This window comes from Rhagoletis pomonella, unplaced genomic scaffold (genome assembly GCF_013731165.1).
Source record: "Rhagoletis pomonella isolate Grant_MI unplaced genomic scaffold, Rhpom_1.0 Rhpom_scaffold_00005, whole genome shotgun sequence".
In the NCBI taxonomy this organism is placed as follows: domain Eukaryota; kingdom Metazoa; phylum Arthropoda; class Insecta; order Diptera; family Tephritidae; genus Rhagoletis; species Rhagoletis pomonella.
Window position 1 is genome coordinate 351861 of NW_023458559.1, and position 18434 is coordinate 370294.

Here is an 18434-nt window from a genome sequence, read left to right on the forward strand (position 1 = left end):
ACCGCATCTCGCACATGGGTTGCTCACGTTGCCCAGAGTGCGCGAACGAGGACGCAAGAGTCGGGATTGAGTATAGCCATGCAACTGTAACTGCACACCCAGCGCAACGACTATACCCCATTGCACTCTGGGCGAAGTTAGCCTTAATGTTCCCTCCCGGGTGTCAAGACACTTTTGACCCCTATTTCTGAAAGCTTGTAAAACTAATTTTTAATTTCACGACCCACTCCGTTGCTTATGCCAGGATTTTAATTCTCATTCCACCACGTTTGATATATCAGATCCGCTTTTCAGCATTAAGAAATCGATACTGTCCTCTGAATAAATTAATCATTAAAATAAAGGCATTAAATCGACTGATGAATTTAGTTCTGTAGCTGAACAGTTTTAGATCTCGACACTTAACAAACTCCTGCCTATCGTGACTCGGCGCAAAAATTGAAAATAAATACTGGTTCCGTACGTCATGCAGACTGCGCCCCTCGTGCGTATGGGCGGGAATGGAGGGTAAACACCGTTGGGATTATTATTTTTAAAGCGGAGCGAATCGCGAACTCAAAGCAAAAATACGAAAAAGTGAACTCGATAAAAGCGAAACGTCAAAAACCCCTCGATTTCGCTCACCGTTCGTGCTTGCCTACCCCACTGACTTCGCTACACTTCTTGCCTACAGGCTCGACACGCATGACTTTCCACCCAGGGTGAAAAGTCATCGTGTAAATTGGCTCTAAGTAAAGTACTCGACAAAAATATGTTCCGAAAAAGAGAGGAACATGAAAGAGGAGTACTACGTTGTGAAACTTCCGCAAGTAAAATGTTCCTTCACGTGAAGTTTTCAAGTATTTTAGGAAGTTTTCGTTTGAGAGATATACGAAAATGATATGTCTCATGCACATAAAATATATTTACGTTTATTTCTAAAGGTTTTTTAAATATATATATACATAGGTGTAAGTGCATACATTATATATGCGTATATACGTATGTATTTCTTTAACCCTGAAAAGATAATCTGTAAAATTTACGAATGCATATTTTTCGTTCTCTCAACATAGCACTATTTTGTCTTTGCTTTCTCCCTTAATAATTAATTATAAACATATTTTAAATTCTGGTATTTTTATTATGTTTATATGAACATATATAGTCCATATAAGTTTATTCGAAATTATTCATTAAAATATGACAATATTGCTCGCTTGACTCATGCGTCAATTTTACGCATGACTATCTTTTACGTGTGTTAGAATATGATTATGTTTTTAGGGTTAAGGTATTTTTATGTCGGCGCTCCATATCTACCCTCATACTACATACAATTTAAATATTGAAAGACAATTTTGTAGGGCAGCTTTACCGCTTTCGGCAAAAACTACAAATTTTTACGTTGGGTAGCCATCTGTCTGAAAATAAAGTGAAGTGATATTTAAGTGGCGTAAAATTTGCAACGCTTTTATCGAAGGAAAGCCATTTCAGTACACTTTTATCAAGAGGTAAAGTTTTTTAATAGGGTTCCTACCTGCCTAAAAAGTTAAGTCAAACATATTATACATGTGTATGTAACTTCAATACATTATTATTTTATGAATATCAAATAAGTAATACAATTTTTGAATAGGGTTGCGACCAATGTATGTATCTTAAAAGTTAAGTTAAGTGCTTCAAAATAACGTACGCGAAGATACAAAATGTTTTGCCTTCCACCTATATGATTGTTGACTCTGTTTTAGATTCTTTAGAAGAAACTAAGGATCCTGGTATTATCTTTACCTCGAACTTTTCTTTTAATAGCCACATAAGCTTTATTATCGCTAAAGCGTACTCACTTTTGGGCTTTATTAGGCGTAATTGTGCGAAATTTTCGGATCCTTATACTCTTAAATTACTTTATACAGCCTTTGTTCGGTCAAACTTGGAATATGGTGCTATAATATGGAGACCATACCATATTTCCGCAGTAAATAGAATTGAAAGGGTCCAAAAAATATTTCTTAGGTTTGCGCTACGCTTATTAAACTTCTCCGAGCCAATGCCTACTTATAATTCACGGTTACTTCTAATAAATTTGAAAACGCTGGAGACAAGGCGAGTAATTCTTTCATTATCTTTCTTTTTCAATATTATTAGTGGTGACATTGATTGTACATCTCTTCTCGCTCGGATTAATTTTAACATCCCGCGGAGGTCTCTGCGTATTGTTGTACCCTTCTATGAACAAATTCTTAGAACTGATTACGCTCGAAATGCTCCCATCGCTCGAGCTATCAATGAACTTAACAGGATCTCGAACTCTGTTTCGTTTGATTTCTCAATATCTAAGTATGAACTTATTAACATATTGAATACAGTTTTGTAATATATTGTTAAGTTTTTACGTTGTTTGTTACATATAGCTCGTAGTCTGTAAAGCAGGGATCACACGATTTGTACATTTGTACAGAAAATGCCAAATTTAGATTTGTTCACATTTGCGCATTTGGATATCGATGTGCAAATGATTTGTTTTGCGATCAGACGATTTGGCTGCTAAAGATCCAAATGATTTGTCACACATTTGCACACGACAGAGAAGTGACAAATATTGTCCACATTCATTCACACGGTTTAACCATTTGGTCATAAATACTTAAACAGCTGATCAGTTCTCAACCATACTTTTGCATCTGTGATACATATTGTGAGATTTTAAGTGAAATATACAAAAAATAATGGATACGCAAAGGGAAAAGAAACTCGCAGCGATTATATACATTTGTTATTATATAAAACGGAAAAGATGTCTTGAAAAGAATAGTATTCCTAGAAAGAAAAGAAATATGACTCCACGAAGTGTTTGGGTGAACGAATGGCTCCTTAAAAGGTGCACCGAGGGCGCTTACGAAAAAACTTTGCGCGAGTTCCGGGAAATAAATAATCAAAAATATTTGTTTAAAAATTACTTACGTATGAACGAAACGACCTTCAGCGAACTTCTTAAAAAGATTTCTCCATTTGTAAAAAAGAATGATACAAATATGCGAAAAGCGGTTCCAGACTGTGAACGTTTGGCTTGTACACTGCGCTTTCTCGCTTCAGGGGACAGTTTTAAAAGCTTATCTGTAGTTTTTCGTATTGCGCCCAACACTATTTCTTTATTCATACCGGAAGTTTGTGATGCAAATTACAAAACACTCAAAGATGAATATTTGCAGGTAAATATACACCCATTATAGTATAAACGAAAAATTTAATTTTAGATTATTCATTTCTTAGGTTCCATCCAATGAAGATCAATGGAATGAAATTGCCAGAAAATTCAATGAAAAATGGAATTTCCCCAACTGCATAGGAGCAGTTGATGGGAAGCACATCCTAATGGAAGCTCCGACGCGATGCGGAAGTACCTACTTTAATTACAAAGGTACTCATAGCATAGTCCTAATGGCTATTGCAGACGCAGAGTATAAATTCGTATATATTGATGTTGGCTGCAATGGACGAGTTTCCGATGGTGGAGTTTTTGGCAAATCAACTTTCCAGCACGCCTTGAACATGAATTCTCTTGGACTACCTTCATCTAGACCATTGGAAGGCCGCGAACTTAATGTTCCATACGTTTTAGTGGCAGACGATGCCTTTCGTATGCAAAAGCACTTACTAAAGCCATACCCTGGAAGAAATTTGTCAGCTGGCCAGCGCATATTTAATTATCGTTTATCAAGAGCAAGACGTATTGTTGAAAATGTGTTTGGAATAATGGCCAAACGGTTTCAAGTATTTTCCCGACCAATTCGTTTGAATCCTACTAAAACAACAAAGGTCACCATGGCTTGCTGTGCTTTGCATAATTTTTTGATAACGAAATCTTCGAACTATGTGGAAAGCCAAACTGATGAGGAAGGCAATCTAATACCAATTGAATTTAACCAAGTTTCACTTCGACCAGTTCAAGAAGGAACAGTAGAACAGCCAAACAATTACATAAGCAATGAAGCAAAGGAAATAAGGAGAGAATTTGAAGAATATTTTATGTCTGTCAATGGTGAAGTACCATTCCAATACAGACATTTGTAAACTTGTATAGCCCACGCTCGAAAACGCGGCCATAATCAATTCATATTTTAATTAATTACACAGGCCTTCGAAATTAAACCCCCCGCCCCCTCCAATAATTATGTTATAATTTTTTTTCCAAATACTGAGATATCTAAAATTTAAATACCTCTTTTTTCATTGGTGACATATATATTTTAGAATTTTTTTAAACTTGCATGAGAAGCCAAAAAATAATTAATTTAGAATTGAATTTTAACAAAAACTTTAAATTATTAATTAAAAATACCCATAAAGAGACTAAGTAAATCATAAAATTTTATTAATTTCGATGTTAACGCTAAGAAAATTGTCAAAAATTATTTTTTTAAGAGTTAACACGCTAACGCTAACTTCGAAATTACATAAGTTTTTCTGATTTACTTTGTCTCGTTTTGGATATTTTTAAATAATACTGTTGGGTTTTAAGTAAAAATTCAATTCTAAATTAATTATTCTTTGGCATCTCATGCAAGTTGTTAAAATTTCTAAAATATACATGTACCATTAAAAAAAACCACGACGTGTTAGAAAAAACCAAAGAGATATTTTAATTTGACATACCTCGATATTAAAAAAAGACATAATTATTGGAGGGGGAAAAGTTAAATTTCACAGGTATGTGTCATTATTCAATAAATATTTAGTGTACTTAATTATTATAATGATTGTATTTACAGTGCCCAACCGGATGATTACAAACAATACTCAGATGTTTATATTTTAAGGTTTATTCGATTTTTTCAATTTTCACTAAATGTTTTATAAAAATATAGTAGTGCATAAAATAACATAAACCCTCTACATAAACCAAAGCTGAAAGCGTCGAGGAAAAATCACTCAAAATTTTTAATCAGTATTCAGATTATCAAAAATCGAGGCGAATTTTTGGCCACTTCAAACTTGCACTTGATTATGCTGAAATTTTGCTTAAAATTGTTTACAAAACTTTGAACTTTGATTTATGTATATGATTTATCGCCACTAGACACGAATAAAGGCGCGAGCTCAAAAGTTGACGCCGAAAAAGACGCATAAAAAAACTTCAGCGTCAAATACTCTTAACATACTTCGCCAAAGTCTTTTATAAGCATCTTTTTTCGCAAAATATTTTTAAACGCCTTTTTTCGCCGTCAAAACACTAGCGCGCCTTTATTCGTGTGTAGTGACGTTATGTTATTGAATGAACTATGTTTTCATGAAACCTATAGTTAAAATTGAAAAAAGTCAGATAGACTTTAAAATATAAACATCTGGGTCAGTACACATCTTCAGGCGGGGAGTGTTGGTTTAGAAATCAGCATACACGTATGGCCATAATAATAGTTGTACAACATTTTGACCAATTTTGACCACGTTTCTATATTTATTTAATGCTCATCTTTTTATAGAAATAAAAGTCATTCATTCCAACAATCCAAATTTCAAACTTTGTATACAATTTAGAAGATTCAACACGTTTTCATCAAAAGTTCAAATAGAATTTCAACAATAACTTATGGTATGCAATTTTATAGCCCATTATATTTCAGTATAATAGCGTGCAAGTATGAAGTGCTTTGATATTCGCGTTCATTTTTGATATTTTTTTGGTGACGGCATTGCGCATTTTCTTCCATGTAACAAAAAATTATGAGCAATTGTTTGTTCGGAAGGTGTAACTCCCCCTCTTGCAATACTTTTCACTTTCGCTGCTAGTTCGATATTGATAAGATTTTAAATGTTACTAAATTTCAGTACCTTAGCATACACGATTCCAGAGGTAAACAGTTTGTTCTTGTGGGAGGTGCCACAATTAAAAATTTATTAACAAGAAAATTAAAAGTAATTCATTAGAAATATGAAAAGAATATACATAAATATGTATATAGGGTAAAATTCCTCAAAGTGTTCCAACTATATAACTTTGGCGATTTTTTGAGATTCGCATTATTTCAAGTATGTTACTTGCAGTTTAATTGACAGATCTTCCTTCTTTTTTGAATAGTTATGTATAAGTGATTATATCATATTCCGATTGATATTTTTACAGTGTTTCGTGCTTTTCTACGGACATGTAACACGGTTTTTGTGACTGCAAAAATATCAATCGGAAGGTAATATCACCTATACGTAATAATATTCAAAGCCTTGCAACTAAAATTCTGATAACATAAATATCTGTTGAAATAATGCGAATCTCCAAAAATTGCCAAAGTTGCATAGTTGGTACACATGGGAGACATTTTTTCTATATATTTACCGAAATGGTTTTTTGTTCGGAAATAAATCGATCATCTAAAAAATGTTGGCTATCTCGGAGGATTTTCACTCTGTTATTTGGTCTTATTAACAGCCTACAGCGTTTCCATTGTTTTCTTTATAATTTCCGCATGTAGTTCATTTGCTGTTTGCTCGTCCTGTGCAGAAATATCCCTCATCTGCATTGCCATATATTGCCCGAAAACTGTCCATTTGTCATCTTTTTGTTCAAGCATTTTTATTGCTGACACTAAAATGTCGTCTGGCGATTTATTACTCCATGTACTTGCATTTTCATTAACACTGGATGTCTGAGTATCATCGTTTGAAATATCGACTTCGCTGTCCAACCTCAGATTTGACTCTGATGTTGTGGTTTTAGCACGGTCATGATTATAATAAAATTTCATCGCAGACCAGAACGGCCAGTGGGGTTTTTCGATTGCGCCTTGACCAGATTTAGTTGCATATTTTTTTTTTATATTGTTGTAGGAGATCTTAATATTGCTCCGTTTCGCCTTGCATTCATCCATGCTGTGAACAACTATTTTTTCCTGAATTTGCTTCCATGCATCGTCCTTTTGTTGGCGATTTTTATAGTCGCTAGAAGAATATTCCCATATGCATGAATGAACTTCAATGGCGTTAATTAATTTAAAGATGTTCTCCTGTGTCCAAGCTGTTGTTACATGCGTCCGTTTTCTCTTTTTTTTCTCAGAATCTTTAATTGGTGTTGATGTCGAGGCTACATCCTCACATACTGCAGTAATTAAAATCTGATCTAAATCTTCGACCGCTTCCATTGTCTATTATAAATTGCAGTTTTTAACATATATATGTACACTTATTGATGTAAAGGCATTAACTCACCAAAATATCTAACGATTAAAGTTAAATACGAGATATTTTAAAGAAACCTAATCAAAGCAACTTAATAATTGAATGTATTTTGTTTTTATTTGTGTTCAATTGAATGGATAGAACAGCTGATTTTGGGGCGAGAAGACCCAGTGTTGCCGCAGTACAAAAGTTTTTAACCAAGTATAGACGAAAAACTTACCAAGTCGAAGAAAAAATCACTACCACTTTTACAATAAACTGTTGATTGACAGTGAAAATATACTTTCCCTGAGACATAGCTGAGGTTGTTTAATCAAGCAGGTCTAATTATGCATATGCATAAGGTCTAAAAACGCGTTTTTCATTGGTTGAAGCACATTTGCATGTACTTGCCCATAACTTTATTTCTGTTTACCCGATGAAAAATACATTTCGCCGCTTACAACAATGTATAAATTGTTAATTTATCTTGAGATATGCTCGGGGAATAATAGGCAAATTTTCAAGGCGAATTGCGGCAATTGTAAACAAACTAGTCTAGACATCTACCTCGCCGGGAGCAGTTAAATATTTAACAATCGCATTATTACTACACCTGAAAATATGCAATGCGCTACTGCAGGGGAACCGCACGATACGCCATTTATTTAAATGGAATTAATTGCTGCTCATATGTATGTACATACTTAAGAATATACACGTAGGTTGTAAGAGAGAATAAATAAAATGTCAGTTTGATAAAATACGATACATATATGTATCAGAATCTCAATGATTTATTTTAATATCTATTGCAAAATTATATACAGACAAGACTAAAAAGTAGAAAAACATACGGGGTATTCCATGAGTAAGTGAAACTTTGTGTCCAATTTTAGAGTAGCTTATTGAACATGGAATGCTTGATGATTCAATGCTCAATACCTGAAATTAACGTTTTTTCGAAAAAAAATTTAGTTATATTATTTTATTACACTGTAAATACACTCAAAACTTCAACATTAGAAAAGTAGTTGAATACGACAACATATTTTAATATAGAAGGCTCTGCAAAATCAAGTATTCACAAAGTTATTATTTTTTTGAAGGGGGGAATAAATGTCTCGATCTTTCTGCGCCCCGAAGAAGCAATATGGCATTGAAGAAAAATAGGCATTTAAATTATATAATAGGATAAAATCACTACGGTTTAGCATGTCCAACCCGTGACTAAAAAGTTTTAAACTTCGTATTGCTTAGTTACTACTTTAGGGAGTTTTCTATAATTTCATAACTAGAGTGTGTTTATAATAAGCAGCCCTATTTCATTTCTTTTATTATATTATAAGTACCTACTTAAGAGATTTTGAAACGTTTTATCGTGTCCCGCCCGTGACAATCTTTTATAATTTTTTTCTAATGATGCCTAACAATAAAAAAATAAGTTTAACGTTTCAAACCTATGTTTAATGCCACAAAACTCTGAAGTAAAGGTTGACTAAACACCATAATACTGTTGGTGGGCTAAGCGATGTAGTAAAAAATTTCGCGTGGCCAGCTCGAAAAGTCAAGATAAGCATTACTATTTTAGAGACGCCAGAGAATTCTATGATGAGGGTTGCTTAACAACAATTAAAAGTCAATATTAACAATTACCTGAAAAGTTCCAACCAAGAAAATCTAGAAGTTCGCGAAACTTATAAATTCAATCCAATAAATAGCCTTTAAGTGACAAAGATATACATATGTATCTGCTTACAAGTATTCTAATGCAGATAACTTTTCGGATTAGACATCGATACACAAGATCTTTTCTGACGTTCTATGGTTTTAAGGAATAGCTAAATTTGAGCATGATTTGTCCATGAAATCAGTTTCCAAAAATAACTCAACTCGAGCCACTCTTAAGCCGGTTACTCAATGTCTGGTCAACACTAACAGCAGGTTAGACATCTCTATCGACGTGATAACAGTAGTCGATATACATGTTTAGCCTGTAGTTAGTATTAGTCAGACATACATAGCTATTCTAAACAAACTTGAAAATCATTAAGGCACATTCGAAATTTCGTTGCAATCAAATGCACCGTGCAGAAGTGCATTAGGAAAATGCATATAAAATTTCATGCGTTTGCAAATAATCCTTTCTTCCATGCATTTTAATACATCAATCTGGCGACTTCTAGCTTTCGTTTGGTATAACTATTGCCCCTAAAATAGATCCTGGGGTCAGCAGTATATCGTGCGTCTTACAATGACTCCACTGTCATAAAAGTAGGTCAATTGATCTTGTATTTGACCTCTAACATTTATCATACCTAATCTCTTTGATATGGATCTCACTAGAAGCTTCCTTTCATGAAGAAAATCGTACGTGTCCCACCCGTGACAAAAGTTGTCCCACCCGTGACAGGAGAATTTTGAATTTTTTAATAATAAAAAAATAATTCTTATTATGGTTTGTGCTTTGTTGGGATTGCTGGTTCTTTTCTGTATAGTAAAACATCTAATCCAGATAGAAATGTTAAGTAAATTCACAGACTTTCCTTAAAATATATGTTCTCCAAAAAGCAGTGTCTTTTCTTTGTCCTACCCGTGACGGAAGAAACAGCTCAGAATTTTCCAATATAAAATCAAGTTGGAATATTTTTCGTATTTGGTAATAACTCGTATATTAGTGAACTAGGTGTAGCTTTATCAAAATGTAGAATTGCTTAGTACTTTATACTTAAATTAAAAAAGGAAAACTATTTTTGCTGTACAAATGTCCCACCCGTGACGATGGAATACCCCATACAATAAAAAAATACTTTTTAATATACCACGTTTCTATTAATGGACTATCTGGTTAAAACAAAATTATTCTGTAGAGTATTTTATTATTGTAAACTGAATAAAAAATATTACCACATAACAAGATAACCTGATACTCAGGCAAGCGTGAACAACCATATTATTTTCTATTTTTTAGTCCATTTATAGAAACGTGGTATATTAAAAAATTTATATATTTTATTTATTTGTGTTCTCATTGTCATTGTGCGTTTAATTTATTAGTGTAGTTTTTTGTTTTTGTGCTGCTGCTATCACCTTGTAGAAATTTGCCTTGGTTCATTTTAAACAAATATTTTAAAATTATTGGTGTCAAAATTGGAGTGAAAAACTTCACAATCTCGAACATATTAATAAAATGGCAATACTGCTCAACCATATTTGTATATTTGTCACAAGCATTTGTCATCAAGTGGCAAATCAGATATTTGGTCATTTGCGTAATTTTTATTTGGCTTAAGTAGCAGGGTTGCGTTCACACGATTTGGCCACTAAGGCTGTTTTTGATTTGCCACAAGAAGCCAAATATTTGGCTTTTCTGATAAATGACAAATAAAATTTAGTGTTCACACGGTTTGTCTATGAATTTGGCAAATTTTTAGCCAAATGTACAAATCGTGTGATCCCTGCTTAAGAAACCTGTATTTCATAGACTTGAATAAATAAAAAATAAAAAATAAAATAATTTAGAAATATATGTAGCTTTAGTGAATAATTGTATGATGAGTATAATATGAGTACTATTTCTGTAAGCTTTGACCCGGTCAATAGGGTTGCCAACTATCTAAAGATTAAATTAAATATACATATGTGTACATACATATGTATAGCTATATACTCAGTAAAATATTCCATTGTGGGTATCAAATAAGGGTTGCTACCTATCTAAAAATTTTATTTAAATACATATAATTTCGGTGAATTATCCTGTCATGAGTACAAAATGAAGGCTTCTTGTGCAAGCTTTGACCCGCCCAAATTTATCAACAGGGTTGCCTACTTTCTTCAAATTAAACTAATCTAAATACATATTTAAGTTAACTAAAATTTTACAATATGGGTTTCAATCGAAAGGTATTTGAGAATACTTTAGTACAGACACATTTTTTGAATAATTTTGGTACCTATCGATGCAGTTCGGGATCTGAACTAGTTCGGGCTGAGTTCGAAATCAGTTCAGGATCTGTTTGGACTAGTTCGTGGCTAATTGGATCCTATTCCAGGTTTATTTCGAACTAGACCGAGACCATTCCAAGTCCAAACTCTAAACTGTTTTTAATTTTACTTTTTTATGGGCATAAAAATCATAATAACCAAACGAACCTTTAATTACTTATGTTTGTTTAAATTTTATCGCTTACGTTACTTACATACATATATGTATGTATGTGCCATGTATATGAATATTTTTTTTCTAAGTAGTAATTTTAAGAAAAAATTCAAAACAAAAAACTTTCAGTTACCCTCTTTATGTTTTTTCGCTTGACATAAACAACATCTATAAAAAATACACTGGTAACCAATTTTCCTGAGACAAAAAATTGGACTAGTGAACCCGTATGGCGCTAAAAGCAAAAACGGCAAAATCGTTGCTCAAGAAATTGCACACAATAGGAAATATTTTCAAAAATTGGGAAAATTGGTTTTGAATCAATTCGCCTTGTACCTCTACAAAAGTTCTTACTTCAAAAAATAAAACTTATTGCGCATGCACAGATAAAGGTATTTAATTTGACATCTAACTTTTTAAATTCGAAAGAACGATGCAGATCTGATCTCTTTCACAAAAATGCCTTCACGTATTCGAACACCCATATTTTGATACATAGATGTGTATGTAAGAAATATTTATGTATTTCATTTACCTAACTTCCTTAATTTTAGTTGAATTTGACCTTTCAAATGGGTGGCAACACTATTACATATTTATTAGAAATGGAGCCTTTTCAAACCAATTTCTAGTAATACCCATATTTTAACAACTGATTTAACTTTTAAAATAACTTTAATTAAAATGTTTAACAGGTAGCAAAAAAAACACAAAAATTAAACCTTAGTACACCTCTACAGGTCAATCCCTTTAATTTCACACCCCATTTTTGAAAATCGAACGAATGGAAATCTGTTGGCATTATATAATTTCTACGCGTGTTATAAGTAGAATCCAAACCCATAAAGAGAACATACAATTTCACGTGCAGTTTGACCCTCCTATGTGAAGTTTCCATATACTGCGTTTAGTTTGCTTGATACTTAATTGTGCGAGCATAGCGGAACACGTATTTGGTGAAGGAGAGCGCCGTCGAGTAACTCGTTCAGGTACGCTCATTTGGGATGTTCTCTATTTTTGTTCCTTTTTTAGGTACCGCAAGCATGTGTTCCTATTTTTCGAGTGAATGTAGGAAATGCAGTTTGGTCGGGAACTTTGCGCTCTATTAGTTATACATATCGTCGACAACTTGAAAAACTGCCTAAATCGCCACTGTGGTAAAAATTAGATTTGATAACCCTGAACTGCAGGCATCGAAGATTTATGCATAGAACTCGTAAAATCGTTATTAAAACAACAGATTCTTAAAATAATAGCTAGAGAAAATACCGTCTATGAAGGCAATGCCTTCAAAGAAAACGCTCTCCTGTAAAATTTGAGTGCTGTAAGATAGGCGGTTTTGCAAATAAATGGATGGGCGGTTTTGCAAAAACATCGACGATATACAAAATCAACATTTTTTTATACAGCAGAACCTATTTCTAAGTTATAAGCAAAATGTATTTAACAAAGTGTGATTGAATTTGACATTGCTCTCAAAAGAACCATCCTATAAAGTAAAATAAAATAATTCTAAGAATTTTGAAACGTTTATTTATATTTTTTCATATTATACCTTAAAAGAGACCCGCATTTAATTGTCAGTCACGCCTTGTTTAATACACCTTGGTTATAAGCAAAATGTATTTAACAAAGTGTGTTTGAATTTGACATTGCTGTCATAAGAACCATCCTATAATGTCAAATTGAAAAAAAAAATATGAATTTTGAATCGCTTGTTTACATTTTTTGACATTATAGTACCTTAAAATAGATCGGCACTGAGTTGTCAATCACACCTTGTTTGATACACCTTGGTTATAAGTAATTTCACTTCTTGCCTGGGGCTGTAACCGCCTTAAGCTCAGCCCAGAATTGCGGCGGACGACGGTAACGCGGGCGATGGCTAACCGCTGTAAAAATTAAAACCCACAAAGGAATGTGGAATGGCTCATAATTACGGGGCGTGCAGCGTTTTTACCGCTGGCGTTTTTCGGTTGATTCAAATTTATTTCTATTTTTACCGCCCAGCGGGGACAGCACAATTTTGATTGAGTGTTGATTGTAATAATTTTTATTATTTTCACAAGCTTGTCAATGTTTTCATCCATTTTTATTTCCAGCAAATCTACATACACGCACGTACCGAAAAAATATTTAGTTTTATTGATAATTTTCAAATCTAAATGACAACTGACGCCACAATTGTGTTTACTGTGGCAGATTTTACTGCGGAAACTGTTCAGCTGTTCACTTACCGCCGACCGCTTTACCGTCGTCCGCTGTAATTCTGGGTAGAGGTTTACCGATTTTGGCCGGCAACTTATATATATGTACAGTATCGGATATATCATTTGCAATTAAATTCAAAATTATATTGTTTGCAACTTATGTTTAGTTATTTATTTTTAATAATTTTCGTTTCAAACAGTTCAATCCATGATAAAAACATTTAACCCTAGAATACTAACGTTTGCCTGTGAGTCTGAACGAATTCGGTTTCCGCGCAATATTTCAGGAACGCTTTTAATTATCAAAGTAAACGTTCGCGCCAACTCAGCTTAGCGCTGTACGAGGCTGTTAGCAAACGCACATTGTATAGCGGCCTTGCGCGGCTGAGTTCCACGCCCTCTTGACGCCTGACAGGCGAACGTTAGTAGTAAAGGTAATTTTGTTTGCTATACTTATTTCAGTTTTTAACATGTTTGTTGGCTATTTTCTGTTTTGAATTTAATTTTTTTTTTTACTTTTCGAGAGGGGTTCCTATGAAGAACAAGTTTTAAAATGGTTAGACGAAATATCGTTGAATGGAACCGATAGTGAGAACAATTTGGAAGAATATTTCAGTGAATGCGCCTTATGAGTAAAAACTAAGCAGTTGCTTTTTCTTAAGATTACAAACCTTTTGCTTGATTTATTCAAATAACTTTACGTAAAGGATCTGAAATTTTAAGAAAAAAGCATTGCTTAGTTTTTATTCATAAGGCCCAATGTGATACAAAAAAGTCGATTTCATTTTTAAGTACAGGTCACAATAGAAAAGATAAACTAATTCCTTTTAAGTATGAAAGTAAATACGAATACCTTTAAGATAATTTATGGATTGTTTGAGTACTTTCGCTTTTAAATGGTGTTTTTTTTTTTTAATTTCATTCAACAATTTATATTGAGCTCGAGGCCGTTTAATAAATGAAAATTTATTGTGGAAAAGCAGCAATAATTTGAAAAACTGGTAGAAGTGATAGCTATTTCGGAAATGACCACATTTCCTCATCAGAATTCTTTCAGTAGGATTCGAACCGACGATCCCACTGACTCAGCCAGTTGCCTATGCACCGTGCTAAGTACGCCTTGTAAATTATCGTTTGCTTTCTTCCACTATTTTCATTTTTGTTATGCCAACACAATCAAGCGCAGCTATTCCGCTGCAATTCACTTGATCATGTGGTTGTTGGTATTGTTGGTGTTTGCTAATAAATAATTCTATTTTTAGAATGTTAAACTTTTAGGTGTGCTTGTCCTTAAGTTAATTGTTTTTGTTATTTTTTCGGCCTTATAACAATTATATTCAACAATTTATATTGAGCTCGAGGCCGTTTGTTAAATGAAAATTTATTGTGGAAAAGCAACAATAATTTGAAAAAAAAATTGTAGAAGTGATAGCTATTTCGGAAATGACCACATTTCCTCATCAGACTTCTTTCAGTAGGATTCGAACCGACGATCCCACTGACTCAGCCAGTTGCCTATGCACCGTGCTAAGTACGCCTTGTAAATTATCGTTTGCTTTTTCCACTATTTTCATTTTTGTTATGCCAACACAATCAAGCGCAGCTATTCCGCTGCAATTCACTTGATCATGTGGTTGTTGGTATTGTTGGTTTCTGCTAATAATTCTATTTTTAGAATGGTTAACTTTTAGGTGTGCTCGTCCTTAAGTTATTTGTTTTGTTATTTTTTTGGCCTTATAACAGTTATATTCAACAATTTATATTGAGCTCGAGGCCGTTTATTAAATGAAAATTTATTGTGGAAAATCAACAATAATTTTAAAAAATGGTAGAAGTGATAGCTATTTCGGAAATCACCACATTTCCTCATCAGACTTCTTTCAGTAGGATTCGAACCGACGATCCCACTGACTCAGCCAGTTGCCTATGCACCGTGCTAAGTACGCCTTGTAAATTATCGTTTGCTTTTTCCACTATTTTCATTTTTGTTATGATAACGCAATCAAGCGCAGCTATTCCGCTGCAATTCACTTGATCATGTGGTTGTTGGTTTTTGCTAATAATTCTATTTTTATAATGTTTAACTTTTAGGTGTGCTCGTCCTTAAGTTATTTGTTTTTGTTATTTTTTTGGCCGTATAACAATTATATTCAACAATTTATATTGAGCTCGAGGCCGTTTATTAAATGAAAATTTGTGGTGTGAAAAGCAACAATAATTTGAAAAAATGGTAGAAGTGATAGCTATTTCGGAAATCACCACATTTCCTCATGAGACTTCTTTCAGTAGGATTCGAACCGACGATCCCACTGACTCAGCCAGTTGCCTATGCACCGTGCTAAGTACGCCTTGTAAATTATCGTTTGCTTTTTGCACTATTTTCATTTTTGTTATGCCAACACAATCAAGCGCAGCTATTCCGCTGCAATTCATTTGATCATGTGGTTGTTGGTATTGTTGGTTTTTGATAATAATTCTATTTTTAGAATGTTTAACTTTTAGGTGTGCTCGTCCTTAAGTTATTTGTTTTTGTTATTTTTTTGGCCTTATAACAATTATATTCAACAATTTTTATTGAGCTCGAGGCCGTTTATTAAATGAAAATGTATTGTGGAAAAGCAACAATAATTTGAAAAAATGGTAGAAGTGGATGCTATTTCGGAAATCACCACATTTCCTCATCAGACTTCTTTCAGTAGGATTCGAACCGACGATCGCACTGACTCAGCCAGTTGCCTATGCACCGTGCTAAGTACGCCTTGTAAATTATCGTTTGCTTTTTTCCACTATTTTCATTTTTGTTATGCCAACACAATCAAGCGCAGCTATTCCGCTGCAATTCACGTGATCATGTGGTTGTTGGTATTGTTGGTTTTTGGTAGTAATTCTATTTTTAGAATGTTAAACTTTTAGGTGTGCTCGTCCTTAAGTTATTTGTTTTTGTTATTTTTTTGGCCGTATAACAATTATATTCAACAATTTATATTGAGCTCGAGGCCGTTTATTAAATGAAAATTTGTTGTGGAAAAGCAACAATAATTTGAAAAAACGGTAGAAGTGATAGCTATTTCGGAAATCACCACATTTCCTCATCAGACTTCTTTCAATAGGATTCGAACCGACTATCCCACTGACTCAGCCAGTTGCCTATGCACCGTGCTAAGTACGCCTTGTAAATTATCGTTTCCTTTCTTCCACTATTTTCATTTTTGCCAACACAATCAAGCGCAGCTATTCCGCTGCAATTCACTTGATCATGTGGTTGTTGGTATTGTTGGTTTTTGCTAATAATTCTGTTAGAGCATTTTATAACTAACCACCCTGTATTCGCAACTCAACTACATAGCTATGTACATACGTATGTAACTGTTACTCTCAATTACTTCTCTTATATATGTAACCTTATAATGTCACCTCTGTAGTTCTTTATATTCATTCACCTAATTAAACTTGTTCAACTAAGACGGCCATGTGTTTTATTTCTTGGACTTCTGTTAATACTGGTTATGGGCCCAGCGTTTGGCTCCATCATAAAATACACGTGGTCTCGAAAATTTGATATAAATTTTTAATCAAAGTATTTATCGTTTGTCGGTAAAATGACGAGTGCGCTATCGCAAGTGGAAAAGTTGAATGGCGAAAACTATGCAGTTTGGTCGGTGCAGATGAAAAGTCTACTGGTGACTTTGGATTATTGGCACGTGATTGAGACAACATGTAGCACCACAGCAACTGCGGAACAAAAAGCGGCCTGGCAAGCATACGACAAGAAAGCCCTTGCTACAATTACTCTTTGCGTGAAGCCCTCTGAGTTGTTGAGCTTAAAATCTTGTTTTACAGCGAAAGGTGCTTGGCTTAAATTTTCAGATACGTATCGTGCTAAGGGACCTGCTAGAAAAGTCAACCTGTTCAAGAAGCTTGTACGATTCCAATTTCAACGCGGGGCGAGTTACACAAGTCAAGTCAACCAATTTTGTTCCATCGCGGAAAACCTGAAGGAGATTGACGTATCAATACCAGATGACATATTAAGCATAATGTTGCTTTGTAGCCTGCCGGAAGATATGGAAAACTTCGTCGTGGCCATAGAAAGTCGGGATGATTTACCCAAGATCGACAGCTTGAAGTTAAAAATCTATGAAGAAGAAGAAAGGCGAAATGGGAAGGTCGGTGAAGGCCGGCAAATTGTGTATGCAGTGAACGATTTGAAGTGTTAGCGGCAAACAAAGCGTAAGCCGTGGGACAAGCAGTCCAAAAACAACATTAAGTGTTATGCCTGTGGGAAAAGAGGGCATGTGCGAGCGCAATGCAAAAGTGCAACGAATTCGGAAGTCGTGTTTAGTTCGCGCGATGGTGACTTCGCGGACAAACAGCAAGCAGTGGATCTTAGATAGCGGAGCATCATCGCATATCTGCAACAACAAAACTATGTTCACATCATTTAGAGAGCATTTGCAAAAGGTGATATTGACATCGGGGGAGAGCGTTTTAGCAAAAGGTATAGGTAATGTGAAATTGAAATCAGCCTATGCTGACATTACACTATCGGAGGTACTCTTCGTGCCCGAGTTGAAGTAAAATTTTTTGTCAGTGGGCAAAATTATTAGCAATGGACACTCAGTGAAATTCACTAAAAATAAAGCGTTTGCTTACACAGAACATGGTAAATTAATTTTTGTTGCTGAGAAAAATTGTGGTATATTTCTAACAAATTTTACTATGAGAGAATATGCGTTGATGAGCTGTGAAAAGTCGACAGAATTTAATTCGTGGCATCGACGATATGGTCACTTAAATGCGCGTGATTTGTGTACACTGTCTAACAAAGATATGATTCGTGGATTGAAAATTAAAATGCCCAATGATTTTGCTTGCGTAACCTGCGCGTTGTGTAAAATTTCTTGTAAGCCTTTTTCTTCATACCGTAGTGT

General features: G+C 34.1%; 2 protein-coding genes across 4 annotated transcripts in view; both read left to right on the forward strand.

The window, feature by feature from the left end:
• LOC118738635 (transcriptional repressor p66-alpha) overlaps positions 1-18434 on the forward strand; it is a 396748-nt gene that overhangs the window by 263861 nt on the left and 114453 nt on the right. The window lies entirely within an intron of this gene.
• On the forward strand, positions 2468-4206 carry LOC118738636 (protein ALP1-like). Its single transcript, XM_036469544.1, has one exon. The coding sequence runs from the start codon at positions 3355-3357 to the stop codon at positions 4051-4053; it is 699 nt and encodes a 232-aa protein (XP_036325437.1). The 5' UTR covers positions 2468-3354; the 3' UTR covers positions 4054-4206.

Coding starts and splice junctions, on each gene's coding strand:
- LOC118738636 (XM_036469544.1), top strand. CDS start 3,355: ATGGAAGCTCCGACGCGATGCGGAAGTACCTACTTTAATTACAAAGGT.